Below are 12,740 nucleotides of genomic sequence, written 5' to 3'. Positions count from 1 at the left end.
AGGAGCGAGGTTGTAATTCACAGAGACCCGCCTTGGAAGAGGGGTTGTTTGACCTGGAAACTTGCTTGAGATTTACACAGCCAATGGTGCTCAGCTATTCATTCTGAAGCAACCTAAACACAGTATACCCGACAATCGCTTAAAGTGCCTTCGTTAGCTTGATTTAGTCGAGGCATCTCAAGTTTACCAAAAGTAAGATGCAACACAAGGATGCCGAGTTGACTCTGTTTACCTCTCATGCAGAGGTTTCGCTGATGGCGATCTGACCATATTTTCCAAATCACTTTGAGATGTAGACCTGGATCATTGAACTAAAGAGCAGGGGGATATTTCTAAGCTGGTTGATCGTACAGTCCAAAGACCAAAAAGTCAAGTGCTCGGACTCAACGCCAGTAAGACCATAAGCAGCATTGGGGCATTTACTCGTAACAACTTCGGAAGCAAATCTGAAGAAATGCTATCAATATTCACAGAGCAATTTGTTGAAGGGAGTATGACTGGAGCAGTTTAGTATGAGAGCGCACTCATTCACAATCTCATTCGAATCTTGCAGAGCCAAAGCCTGGGATATGGCGATAAGCAGAGTTATGCTAGTGACCAATCATGCATCGAGTTTCTGCGCCATTCCCGATTAGTCAGATCGGGTTTGGAGGTTTTGGTCGGCAATGAGCTCGGGTATCAAATCGGTTTCTCTTCTCAACTTCACCCCTACTACGACTCACCCCAATCATTTCCGAAATGCGAACCAGCGTTTCTTGCGAAGCTTGCCGGTAGCAAAATCTTCCGTATTATCTGTTCTGACTTCTGACGTGATGTTTTTAGCAAATCGAAACTCAGGTGCATCCACAGCGGCAATCCACCATGCGAGCGGTGCGACAAGTTTGGATACCCAGATTGCCAGCTTTCGCGGCCTCGCGTCAAGCCGATCAGGCGCGCTGCTGCACGTGCTCGAGTTACAGACGTTGAACCCTCTACAGCGCCGGGTGAGTTGATCTTTGCATATCTAGACCGAGTTCTGCTAACGGAAACTCAAGCCCCAGGAGCCTCGGGAGCTCCTCAGACACCAGCGCTTAGAATATTGCCCAGCAATGATGTAGACGGCCACTTGGGGATGCTTCCCATGAGCATCATCATAAAGTCCTTGCACATCTTTAGAACAAATTTTCCTGAGATGAACATGCTACATCCCGATCTATTTTCCCGCTTATTCCTATCGGATCGCAAGGCCAATAGCAAAGCCTTGCTGGCAGCTTTGCTTGCAGCAATAAAGAAGGAAGAATGCTACATCGATGGGTCTTGGATGAATCAGCTACTTCCAAGCGAAGAGTATGCGTCTTTTTCTCGCGGTGTGCTTTCAAACGCCATGCTCGGGCCCCCAGAAGTTGTTGTTGTTCAAGCCCACCTTATTCTGACGCTGTATGAATGGGGCGTGAGAGATTTCCAAAAAGCCTGGGTGCACTGTGGTATGCTATCAAGATGGAAGGATTGTAACGAAGGCTTTCAGTGTTAACCTCCAATCCAGGCATCGGCATTAGAATCATGCAATCTCTGCATAGCGCTCGAACAGCCCCGTTTTCTCTTGATGAGACTATCCACGTTGAGAAGCCCGACGAGCTGTCCCAGATCGTTGAAACTGCGACCTACTGGGCTTGCTTCATATTAGACTGCACAATCAACTCAGGAACGTACAACCCTCGTATGCTATCTATGGCCGAGATGATTAAGCTCCAAGTCCCTCGAGCGCCACCCGCCAGCGGGTTTCTATTCGGATTCAAGCAGAAGCCTATGGTCGAACGAAGCTTGCCCCTAGGTATAGAAGAGTGTTACGAAGTCCTGGTTGACGGGTTCGCAATCTATGCAGACGTCATGACATTCGTGTACAATGATGGACGGAAAGCGCCCGGGATGTGTGCGCCCGCAGAGTGCCCCTGGATGCCAGATTCAAAATGGGCGAGGTGTCGGCAATCCCTGGAAAGATGGCGAAGTAATATGGACTCTTGTCTGTATTATCCAAAACAAAGTGTCGCATCGCATGCGAATACCGGCTGCCGGGCATTTGTCTACATCAACCTGCTATATTATCACTGGTGAGCTGCATTCTCACCTCCACCTACTTGTTGCTTCTGACTGACGTTACTTTCAGCGTTCTCATGCTCAACAGGGAATATTTCCCCTTCCTGCCGAAACCGCATGCGGAACCGCAAGGCCCTACGGATCCCCCACTTCTCGAAGCTGAGGCACCACCACGTTATTGGGAAAATAGTGCTAAAGAGCTCTTCGAAGCAGCAGCGCATGTGGCGACTATTCTGCGTGACGCTCTTGAGTGGGGCATGACAATGATGACTCCTGTGCCTGGCTTCTGTGGCTTCTCAGCCTGTTATCTGAATCTTTACGCTGTTCATTTTCCCAATATGACAGCAGGGTGTAGCCCAAAGGCTAAAGAACATCTGGACATGGGTCTTGCATATCTCAAGGAGTTCCGAAAGGCTTGGGATCTCGGAGAGGGTTGGGTGAGAAATCCCTTTGAACCAAGTCTTCTGCTCTAACCTCTAACGCTGTATAGATCCAAACTATTCAAAATGCCTCGACATTATTTGAGCAAGTGAACTCAAATGTTGATAGATATCGTCACAGATCACGCCTGGACTTTGAAGTCCTGCATCAATCGGCTCACGAGTTCAGGACGGTTGACAGGTCAGAACAACACATGGCCATGATCCATGGAGCAGAACAGGGAGACACGCAGTCCATCAACGTTGGCGAAGATAACAACGACGCTCTTCGTGACTCAGAAGACCTTGAAAACTTCGATCCTGTAGCTTTGTTGGGAGATCAGGCGTTGTGGCCCACTTGGTACTCTACTCCATTGGAGAACGAACTTTTTGGAAGCGTTACAGTCCAGATTCCTTGAGTAGGCACACATCGCCTTCTGCACAGATTGTAAAAGCAACTCATCGAAAGTATCAAACCAACAAGAAGCTCTAAATATGAAGTCAACTTAGGCTCAGTTGCAATAGGTTGTCATAATCATGCGTCTAAAGGTGTACATCTAACTGCGTTTAGTCTGACTGCTGGCGATAAGGCTAGGAATAGACTATTATAACTAACGAATCGGAAGGTGTAGTTCTTGATTCCGTCTATTCTCTTACACGTACAAGATTGCGGCAAGCTGATGTTTTGATTGGCCGTAGATAGGTATCTCTCTCTACCCATCGCTTTATTTCGGGTATATCCAAACCCGACCTGAAACCCGACCTCTTTCTGCTTTTGCAATGCGTCCTTTCTACGGCGTTGACATTGTTCGTTGTGGCCATCATTTTCAATATCGAGTCATTGATTTGGACCGGCAGACTGCATAAAAGCCATTCATCCCTTCCCCAGCAAGCTGCTGCTCAGTTTTCTGACCTCACACCACCTCTAACTCACCATGGCATCTCACCAGGACAGCAAAGCACCCGCCAACTGGGTGCTGACAGCGGACGCACTTAATCATGCTCTCCCAAACATGTCAATGGCTACGCGTGCTGTGCATTCGGATGACTTCTTCACCCCGCACCGTGCCATCGCGCCGGGAATGCAAGTTGCGGTAAACTATCGCTACGCTCGCGATGCGGATGACCTGAAGCAGGGCGATAACACAGATGTGAGTCTCATACTACATCAAGACTCGCTATGCATCAGTAACTAACGAAACAGCCCAACGCTCCCGAGGACTCTCACGTCTACTCGCGATACACTAACCCAAACACGAGTCGACTCGAGATGATCCTACGGAACGTCTTTGGGGGCCATGTCGTCACTTACTCTAGTGGCCTCTCAGCATTACATGCATTGATGGTCTGCCTCAACCCCAAACGTGTTTTTATCGGTCAAGGCTACCACGGCGTTCATGGAGTTATTGAAATCATGTCCAAATTGACTGGGGTCAAAAAGCTGACCCTGGAGGATCTCGATCAACTTCAAGCCGGTGACATCGTTCATGTCGAGACGCCACTCAACCCTACCGGCGAGGCAACCAACCTTGCCTACTACAGCGAGAAGGCTCACGCAGCCGGGGCGTACCTCAGTGTCGACGCTACATTCGCGCCGCCTCCGCTTCAAGATCCACTCCAACTCGGGGCCGATGTTGTAATGCACAGCGGCACCAAGTACATTGGTGGACATTCCGACATGCTCTGCGGTATCCTTGTCGTCCGTCAGGATCGTGTCAAGGAAGGCTGGGTCGATACTCTTTACAAGGAGCGCCAAATCATTGGCTCAGTGATGGGCAGCTTCGAAGGATGGCTCGGTATCCGATCCGTACGCACTCTTCAACTTCGCGTGACCCGGCAGTCGCAGACCTGCACAAACCTGGTCGCCTGGCTTCTCCAAGAGATGCATCGATCCGGTTCAGTAGTAGACCAAGCTGTTGCCGAGATCCGGCATGCCTCTTTGCAAACGGACGCTCTCAGCGATGGTTGGCTCCAGAACCAGATGCCCGGTGGCTTTGGCGCTGTGTTTAGCTTGACAATGAAAAGTCCCGAACATGCCAAGAGAATGCCGAGCCGAATGTTCGTATTCCAACACGCAACAAGCTTAGGAGGCGTTGAGAGTTTGATGGAATGGCGGTCTATGAGCGACTCGGGTTGCGACAAAAGACTGCTCCGAGTGAGCTGTGGAGTGGAGGATATGGAGGATCTGAAGGCGGATCTGGTCCAGGGTATGGAGGTTCTGTTGAACGAGTTTCCACTGGGTGACTCTGTATGATTGTATTTATATCGAGAGTAATAGTACTGAAGAGAAATGTCCTTCCCATATAACTTTCTTTGTCGCGAGATGGAGCCACTGGCGATTTCTCCAGGTTACTCATATCTTGTTGAGGGGGGTTGCAGAACTCGGGCGTGCAACCTTGCCCAGATATGCTGGTCTTCACCATTTATTTCGTCTACAATGCTTAAAATTTACGGTTCTACGTGCTGTAACTGTCACTCTGATCTAGCTCCAAAGGCTCACCAACCACGTGCAATGCTCGTTGAAGTTGTTTAGGCACAGGCCCGACTAGCACTAATCAAGACGTTGGTTAATTCGCCTAATCGCCCCAGAACAAGCTAAACGTCCCGTTTCAAGAAGTAGCGAACGATTCGGGTAACGTATGTCGATTCTGTGCCGGATTTGGGAATAGGAGGCGATGTCTCAAGTACGTGGAGCAGACACGCTGTTGAATGTGCGAGGTGGATCTTTTCTTACGACCACATTACTTATTACCTATTATGGACGAGTCCGACAGTTTCAAAAGCGAGAGAGAATGGATGAAGGCATGCAAGACGTTAAGGAAATGACGGGAAATTCACCGGTAGGATTCTTTTCATAAAAATATATAACGAGTACAGATCATCAGAGCCGAGAGCACACGAGGAATGCTCCGCCGAAATTCACATGAAGCCGAGATTCCCGGCAGCAAACCGGGGCGACTAACTCTGAGACACCCTCACGAATATCTCCACTGCACGTTGAAAAGACCTTCGGTTTCGTCTAACAGCCTTACGTAACGCAGAACAGCGCAGGAGTTTGGTTCCGGATGCGTCCAACACCCTTGGAACGGCAGATACGGAGATCTAGTAGCCATGGTGTGCCGAAATGTAAGTTCATATTAAACTTGCCATCAGCTCTAGATCTTGATTTGAGGCACTACTCGAGGCAAATATGATTATTTTGTTCCTGCTATAAGTTCATTTCTCATTCTGCCGTTAATCTCGAGCGCCACGAAAGTTTACCTTCCAGGAGAATCTAGAAGTACGCCTCGCTTTGCGTTCACAATGGTGACCTCTCGCCAAAAGCCCGATGAAATTGATATCTCTAAATACATCACCCCATGGAAACCCTCCAGCCAGAAGACGTACCTGCTGAGGAACGCTAAGATTGTCGACCCTGTCAGCGGCACCACCTCGGAAAACACCTCAATCGCGCTTGCAGATGGCAGAATAGCTTTTGTTGAGCCGGCCAGCTCCTCCGGCGAGGCGCAGCTGGACGTTAACCCCGAGAATATTGTGGACATTCAAGGAAAATACATCTGCCCTGGCCTCATCGACTGCCATGTCCATATTGCGGTACCCCCTGGCGCAGCATCCCTTTCCTCGTACCGCGACATGACCGAGACAAAAAGCCTGATCCGCCAGCCCAATGTTCTCAAATCCATGCTGGACCGCGGCTTCACCACCGTCCGGGACTGCGGCGGTGCAAGCTTGGCCATGAAAGAAGCGATCGAAGAGGGCATCCACCCGGGACCTCGCCTATTCATCTCTGGGAAGGCACTTTCGCAGACGGGCGGGCATGGAGACATGCGGGGCCGCCACGATTCTATGCCCTGCTGCGGGGGTGATGTATCGGGCATCAGCCGTATTGTGGATGGAGTGCCCGACTGTCTCCGTGTTGCGAGGGATGAGCTACGACAGGGAGCTGATTTCATCAAGATCATGGGTGGCGGCGGTGTTGCTAGCCCGACGGATCGAATTGACTCCCTGCAGTTCTCTGATGAAGAGATCAGAGCTATCGTCACTGCCGCAACAAATGCGAAGTCGTATGTCTCAAGCCATTGCTACACCACCGAGGCCGTCCGCCAGGCTATTGGGCAGGGTGTCAGGGGCATCGAACACGGCAACCTGATCGATCTGGAAACTGCCAAGCTGATGGCCGAGAAGGGGACATTCCTCACTCCCACGCTTGTTACGCATTTCATGTCCAAAGAATTACATTTCCTCGAACCAGAGTCCGAGGCCAAGGTCACTGAGGTGCTGGACCGCGGGCTTGCGACGTTAAAAATGGCGACGGAGGTTGGTGTTACAGTGTGCTTTGGGACTGACCTGCTGGGGCCCACGCACTTTGCGCAGAGCAAGGAATTCTCTATCCGCAGCCGAGTACAGAGCTCGGTAGACGTCTTGAGGAGTGCGACTGTCAATGCGGCGAGGTTGCTTCGACAGGAAGACAGGTTGGGCCAGGTCAAGGAAGGATTCATGGCTGATCTTTTGATTATGGAGCGCAATCCGTTGGATGACATCTCGATATTGGACAACCCCGAGGAGGCCATATTAGCTATTGTCAAGGATGGTAGAGTAGTGCGGTCCAGGCTCAGCACGCTGCAGTAAAGGCCAAACAGGGCCTGGCGGGCGGTGGCTGCCCAAGACAGGTATTCCACCATCAATGACACATCGAACAAATTTCTCCCTTACCATACGACTCTTCATTGGATTAAATGAGAAGCATTGATAGTTACAGAAGAGCAGGTATTATACGAATTTGCGGTAGAAAATGATGGCATCAGTTACGCTCAGCCACGAGCTTATACTTGCGGTCTACCATTCAGCTCAATCAGACGAACCGGTATTTTGGTGTTGCCATGGGATGAGGCGAATGGGATAAGGCCAGCGGGTTCTTTGCTTGAGACCAATCGGTGACTACACCGCCAAAAGCTTCATCGGCTATGCTGTGGCCCGTCCACTTCTTTCTTACATGTGGCCGAATGGTTGACCCAGGTTTTAATGAGATGGAAGAAGTTGAAAACCTCATCGCAAGCTGGATGTTGGCAGTGTCACTTAAGAAAAGATGAGGTCATTTCCAACCGCACATGGCGTTGGCGAAAATATTTGTTTGTAATACCATACTCGTGACGTTCTGTAGTCATATTTAATTTTTACATAAACCATAGCCATACACGGTGCTGCAGGGATGAACGTTTCTAGAAGCCCCTATTGAAATCTTGCTCGTATTGACGAATCCATCCGTGTGGAATTTGTGACCAAGAACAGGGCTTTACAAAGTCACAGTGCTCATCTTCGATGGGTCACGGCCAAGATACGGCCTACCTTCCTATTTGCAGGCGGAGAACTTTCCTAATTTGCACAAGAAGACCTTCGTAGAGACATCGCTTAGTGTTTTGGCACTCCATCAAGCTCAATTTAGAATACGAACATGTTATTCTCCCACGATTTGGCTTTGTTGGTGTATGAAGGAACGGTGTATTTATATAGCAGACACTTTCACCCAGTGGCTGGTGGTTAAACATTCTTCACCAGCATTCAATCGTTCAACCTCTTCATCGCTCGTTAATTCCGATATTCTCTGCATCAGTCACTACCACCTTTCAAAAATGCGCTACGCCCCGGTCTTCCTCGCAGCCCTTGCTGCTGCCGCTCCTGCTGCCGTCCCCAGCGTTGAGATCACCAACGTTTCCGCCAAGACCCTAGCCAACAATACGCTTACTTACGAGTTCGACGTGCTTGATGGCACCAATGGGCAGACGGTCCACTGCAATGATCAATGGTATGGAGGGTTTGGTGACCAAGGCTTATACGTGCCGTCCTGCTGACAGTGTTACCCAGGGATGATGCGAGCCGGAACACGGCGGTCGCTTGCTCTGTGCCCGAGTACACCGCCAGCATCTACTTCCCTGCAGGTGTTACCGGCATCCAGAATTGGGTTACCTTCATCGCAATTGAGGGTCGCCCAACCCGCTATCTTGCTCAGGTCCAGACTGGCACGTCTGACTATGTCTGCGGACACTCTGGCACCGAAGGCGTCCTCAGCCAATGCTTCACTGCTCCTGAGGTGAAGATCCCGGCTGTCGAGGCCAACTGATGCTTTCCAACTGGAATCACTCCTGGTTTTGGACCCTCGCCATGCCGAGATATTTGAGCCACCTTCAAACTAAGCAACAAAGGGGCACAACAATCTCGGGCCACAGTAACATCGGGGAGAGGAAGAGCATCTAGTCATGTATGGGCGGCTCAAGTTCAACAATTACATCGCCCTCGGGGCAGTTCTACAATGCCCCAAGTTTTGTTCTCTAATTAGACTTCTGTAAAATACACTTGTTTTTGGTGATATTCCAAAGGTTTCTCACCAGGCCTGAAATATGTGTCTCTTTTCAATCACAAATTTGTTCACCTGATGCGCTTGTGAGAGTAGGTGCGCCGTCTTCATGCACTTACAAGGCCAGAATCTCACTAGCAAGTTAGAAATACAAGACTACAAATGGCAGGTGGGACATGATGCCACGATTAGCATACCTTTTCGAGAAGGTATATGCCGTAGGCAGACTCGGCTAAAGTAGACTTCGCACAATGTGGGGGCCAAGTTCCAAGTTTAATTTTGCCCCAGCATCACCAGATTCTCGCGTGTACATCGTGTGCCCTTCACAAGTTCAATCCTGCCAGGGAGATACCTAATACGTCTGGGGGACTCGTGTATGTAGAGAGTCCAAGCCTTAGGCGATACATCGCACGTACACTCGTAACCACTCATGACACTCTAGAGTCCAATGATTTCCTTACATCTGAAGCTGGCTGTACGGAAAGGTCTAGGGCACTCCTACAAGCTGTGTGACCCGCCCTGGCTTTCCCGCATATGGTAATGCAAGCGCCATGTTGTAAAGACGACGCACGTGCGCCTCGTATACGGCCGCCGCGGAGCCCCGTAAAGCACGACCGTATCTCCCAAGCTATTTCACAGCCCACTCTAAAGCAGGATCCAGAGCTTGTGATTTAAGTCTGCATGGCGTCATTTTATTTAGCGGTTGCAAGTTCAGACATGGTCTTTGTCTTGTTGAAATTGACCTTTGTAAAAGCAAGAGCTATGCGCGAAGGTATTCCAAACCCTTTCGCCCGTTGTTGCTACACATTACCCCTAAATGAGCCACTGATATTCAGAAGGTTTGAAGAAGTAACCACCGCGAAATCAATCGGTTTAATTTGTCTTTTCATTGCATAGGTATTCGTATGTAAAGAGCTTCCATCAGAGCAGCCCGCCAATAAGATCGCAACCTGAACGAGCTACCTCCAGGGCCGTTATTGAGTTTGAGATAAACAACCATCACCAAGAGTGACCAGAAACAGCGTTAAAAGGTACAAGAGCCGGCACAAAGGCATTTCAGATGTACGCTGCGCGGTGTAAGCAAGGCCCCGAGAACCAGACTGGCCACTTAAGATCACAAAGGCCACTTGCCGATGTCCAGGATTAGAACATTGAAAAGACGATCAGTAATCGAAAATACTACGCAGTACACGCTCGGCAAAAGACCCGAACATTACGAGTTTGCATGAACGAGTGGGCTACGTCCAGGGGTTGTCAAACTTGGAACATAGCCATGGGTGCGTAAGGGGGGTACAAAGGTGCAACTGTGCAATCACTGCTGGCAAGTGGAATCTCCACAACATGAAGCTTATGGTCCTATTAAAGCTGCGGCTGTCGGTACGCGTTGAGTGGCATTGGTGGGGGTCATCCAGAGATGTCGGAGTATTAGTCCGTTTACAGCAAGGTCAGAAGCTCACCACTGGTTTTGCGGCTCAACACTGAACAGAATGTGTAACACTGAAAATTATGACCTCAGGTACGAAAAGATCAAATGGCGTCGTTGCACAACCGAGAACGTTCAGTTCTCACGAAAGAGCAAAATTTCCGTTGTCGTGATCCTTCCCACCCTGGGCTTGACTCCAGTAACATTCAAGTTGTCGCCCACGCCCGGCAAGTATACCGGAGAGTGAGCGGGACAATGATTACACCGACAGATCTTGCGGCGCTCCGTTCCAATTACAAAGTACAATACCCGAGTACCTGATGATGGACCCGCGCCGCGCAAGGTCAAAACCGAAGAAAGATAGTTTGAAGGTCACCTTGAGCCAAGTAACCGGGACGGGGTAACCACAGAATCAGCTGAAGCTCCAACGGAGCACCAAGACTGCTTCAGTAGTCCGCTTCATATTGGAACGGAGACCGCGGAGTAGTGACATTCGGCAGAGTGCCCAATTCCAAACAGAACCAGGCGGCAATACGTGCGCCAAGAGCACCACTATCCCCCGGTGGGTTTTGTCCGCAGACATGTCGAGATATTCGGCGATACTATAGAGAATAATTCAATTTTCAGAAGGCTTCGGCATCAGACGCATGTAACATAAAAACTCGCTAGTAGTTTTGAAAATCCTAAATCATGCAAGAAATATCACACTCATCTTTCTTGAAAACCAGACACCTACCTTACTCAGGAAACTGCCTTCCTCGATTGTTGAACGTCAAAGCATCATCGCAACCAGTATGACTACACTGCAGACCACCATTAAAAAGTACGCCGAGGAGCGGGATAAGCGTCTTGCTGCTGTGCGCACTGAAGAGTACGCAAGTTTCCGTGATCATCACGGGCTGCACGGCCTTGCGGCAGATCCCTTCATTGACTACGACAAGTTGGAGAAAGGAAAGCCGCTCAAGGATGGAGATGAGATCAAGTTTCTTGCTATTGGAGCCTGAATCAGCTGTTTGCTCTTCGCCCATCGGCTCGTCAAGGCGGGCTTTCAAGCTCACGACTTTGCTGCGGTAGACACGGCAGGTGGCTTTGGCGGAACCTGGTTAGTATACAAAGTTGAAGCTCTATTTATGCTGGCATATTTGACAGTAGCTAATTGAATCTAAGGTACTGGAATCAATACCCTGGTGCAATGTGCGATGTCGAAGGCTACGTGTATCTTCCCCTGTTAGAGGAGACTGGCTACATTCCCAAGCACAAGTACTCATATGGCAGCGAAATCCGTCAACACCTGGAGAACGTCGCTAGTACCCTGAATATTCGCGGGATGTTTGGAACTACAGTTCAGAGCCAGAACTGTGATGACAAAGTCGGTCGCTGGATTGTGTCGATGGTGCAGAACCGTAGGCGCAACAGAGATCCCGTCCAGCTGACAGTGAGGACGCAGTTCCTTTTCTCCGCTGGAGGCTTTCTCGTCTCTCCGCACCTTCCGAAGCTGCCCGGAATCCAGGACTTCATTCAGAACAAGCGATTAATGCACACTGCACGTTGGGATTACAACTACACCGGCGGTTCGCAAGAAAAGCCAGATTTGTCGAACCTAAGGGATAAGGTTGTCGGTATTATCGGCACTGGCGCGACCGCTGTCCAAGTCGTCCCGGAAGTCGCCAAATGGGCAAAGAAGCTATACGTTTTCCAGCGCACGCCTACGTATGTCTCCGAACGCGGACAGAAAGAGACAGACCGGGCGACTTGGGCATCGGATGTTGCGACCAAGAAGGGTTGGCAATACGAACGAATGGATAACCTCAACCGCTCTCTGAAGAATGACCCTCCCGAGAAGGATCTTTGCAACGACGGCTGGAGTGAATGCCATGCCTTTGCCGGTGTGATTGGGTCACCGAAGCCCTATCGTGGATCCCAGGAGGAGTCGTTGGCTTCGCTCATCGAGACTGATCGACCTCGCGCCGTGCGAGTTCGCAGACACATCGAAGAGCAAGTCATGGATAAGTCTGTTGCCGAGAAGTTGAAGCCATGGTACGGAGTGTGGTGCAAGAGACCTGCCTTCCACGAAGAGTATCTGGCTTCTTTCAATCGACCTAACGTCAAGCTCGTCGATACAGATGGCCAGGGAATTGAGGGCTACACCTCCGAGGGAGTTCTTGCCAACGGAGGTCAGACATACCCCCTGGATCTTTTGATTCTCGCCACTGGCTTTCAAAGCGTAACATCTGGAGATGGGTCGCAATCCGGACAGACGGGATCCACATTCACAGGTCGCCACGGACGAGAAATCACCGAGAAATGGAATGGAGGAGAAGCTGGCTCCTTGTTTGGTGTCGCTACCCATGGCCCTCCAACTTATTCTTTGCGGCTTTCTCCCATTTGGGAACCTCTCCAAACATCACGTCGGTCTATGTGAATGCAGCGGACGTCGTTGCGCACATCATTTCCACGGCCACTAAGAATGTAT

The 12,740-nt window shown here is 50.1% G+C and overlaps 5 protein-coding genes across 5 annotated transcripts; all 5 read left to right on the top strand.

Annotated features, from left to right (window-relative positions):
* Window positions 1-738: 738 nt before the first annotated feature.
* On the top strand, window positions 739-2,911 carry CGGC5_v014630 (uncharacterized protein; the record flags this gene model as incomplete). The annotated part of the gene is made up of 6 exons (XM_032029503.2): window positions 739-770; window positions 823-983; window positions 1,035-1,463; window positions 1,523-2,087; window positions 2,144-2,510; window positions 2,564-2,911. 6 exons carry the CDS (start codon window positions 739-741, stop codon window positions 2,909-2,911), a joined length of 1,902 nt encoding a protein of 633 aa, XP_031890768.2.
* Window positions 2,912-3,427: 516 nt separating this feature from the next.
* CGGC5_v014629 (putative trans-sulfuration enzyme) lies at window positions 3,428-4,746 on the top strand (the record flags this gene model as incomplete). The annotated part of the gene is made up of 2 exons (XM_032029502.1): window positions 3,428-3,643; window positions 3,697-4,746. 2 exons carry the CDS (start codon window positions 3,428-3,430, stop codon window positions 4,744-4,746), a joined length of 1,266 nt encoding a protein of 421 aa, XP_031890769.1.
* A 1,049-nt stretch (window positions 4,747-5,795) lies between these two features.
* CGGC5_v014628 (Uncharacterized protein) lies at window positions 5,796-7,121 on the top strand (the record flags this gene model as incomplete). Its single annotated transcript, XM_032029501.1, has 1 exon — window positions 5,796-7,121. One exon carries the CDS (start codon window positions 5,796-5,798, stop codon window positions 7,119-7,121), a length of 1,326 nt encoding a protein of 441 aa, XP_031890766.1.
* A 1,001-nt stretch (window positions 7,122-8,122) lies between these two features.
* Window positions 8,123-8,610, top strand: CGGC5_v014627 (uncharacterized protein; the record flags this gene model as incomplete). Its single annotated transcript, XM_032029500.1, has 2 exons — window positions 8,123-8,295; window positions 8,355-8,610. The coding sequence occupies 2 exons, from the start codon at window positions 8,123-8,125 to the stop codon at window positions 8,608-8,610; spliced, it is 429 nt and encodes a 142-aa protein (XP_031890767.1).
* Window positions 8,611-11,061: 2,451 nt separating this feature from the next.
* Window positions 11,062-12,689, top strand: ausC-2 (FAD-binding monooxygenase ausC; the record flags this gene model as incomplete). Its single annotated transcript, XM_066153126.1, has 3 exons — window positions 11,062-11,207; window positions 11,277-11,369; window positions 11,435-12,689. 3 exons carry the CDS (start codon window positions 11,062-11,064, stop codon window positions 12,687-12,689), a joined length of 1,494 nt encoding a protein of 497 aa, XP_066007455.1.
* Window positions 12,690-12,740: the final 51 nt, after the last annotated feature.

This window comes from Colletotrichum fructicola (assembly GCF_000319635.2).
Source record: "Colletotrichum fructicola Nara gc5 chromosome Unknown KSG_Nara_v1_contig09, whole genome shotgun sequence".
Taxonomy (NCBI): domain Eukaryota; kingdom Fungi; phylum Ascomycota; class Sordariomycetes; order Glomerellales; family Glomerellaceae; genus Colletotrichum; species Colletotrichum fructicola.
Note: the sequence above shows the minus strand (reverse complement) of the source record. Positions and strands in the feature narration are given on the sequence as shown.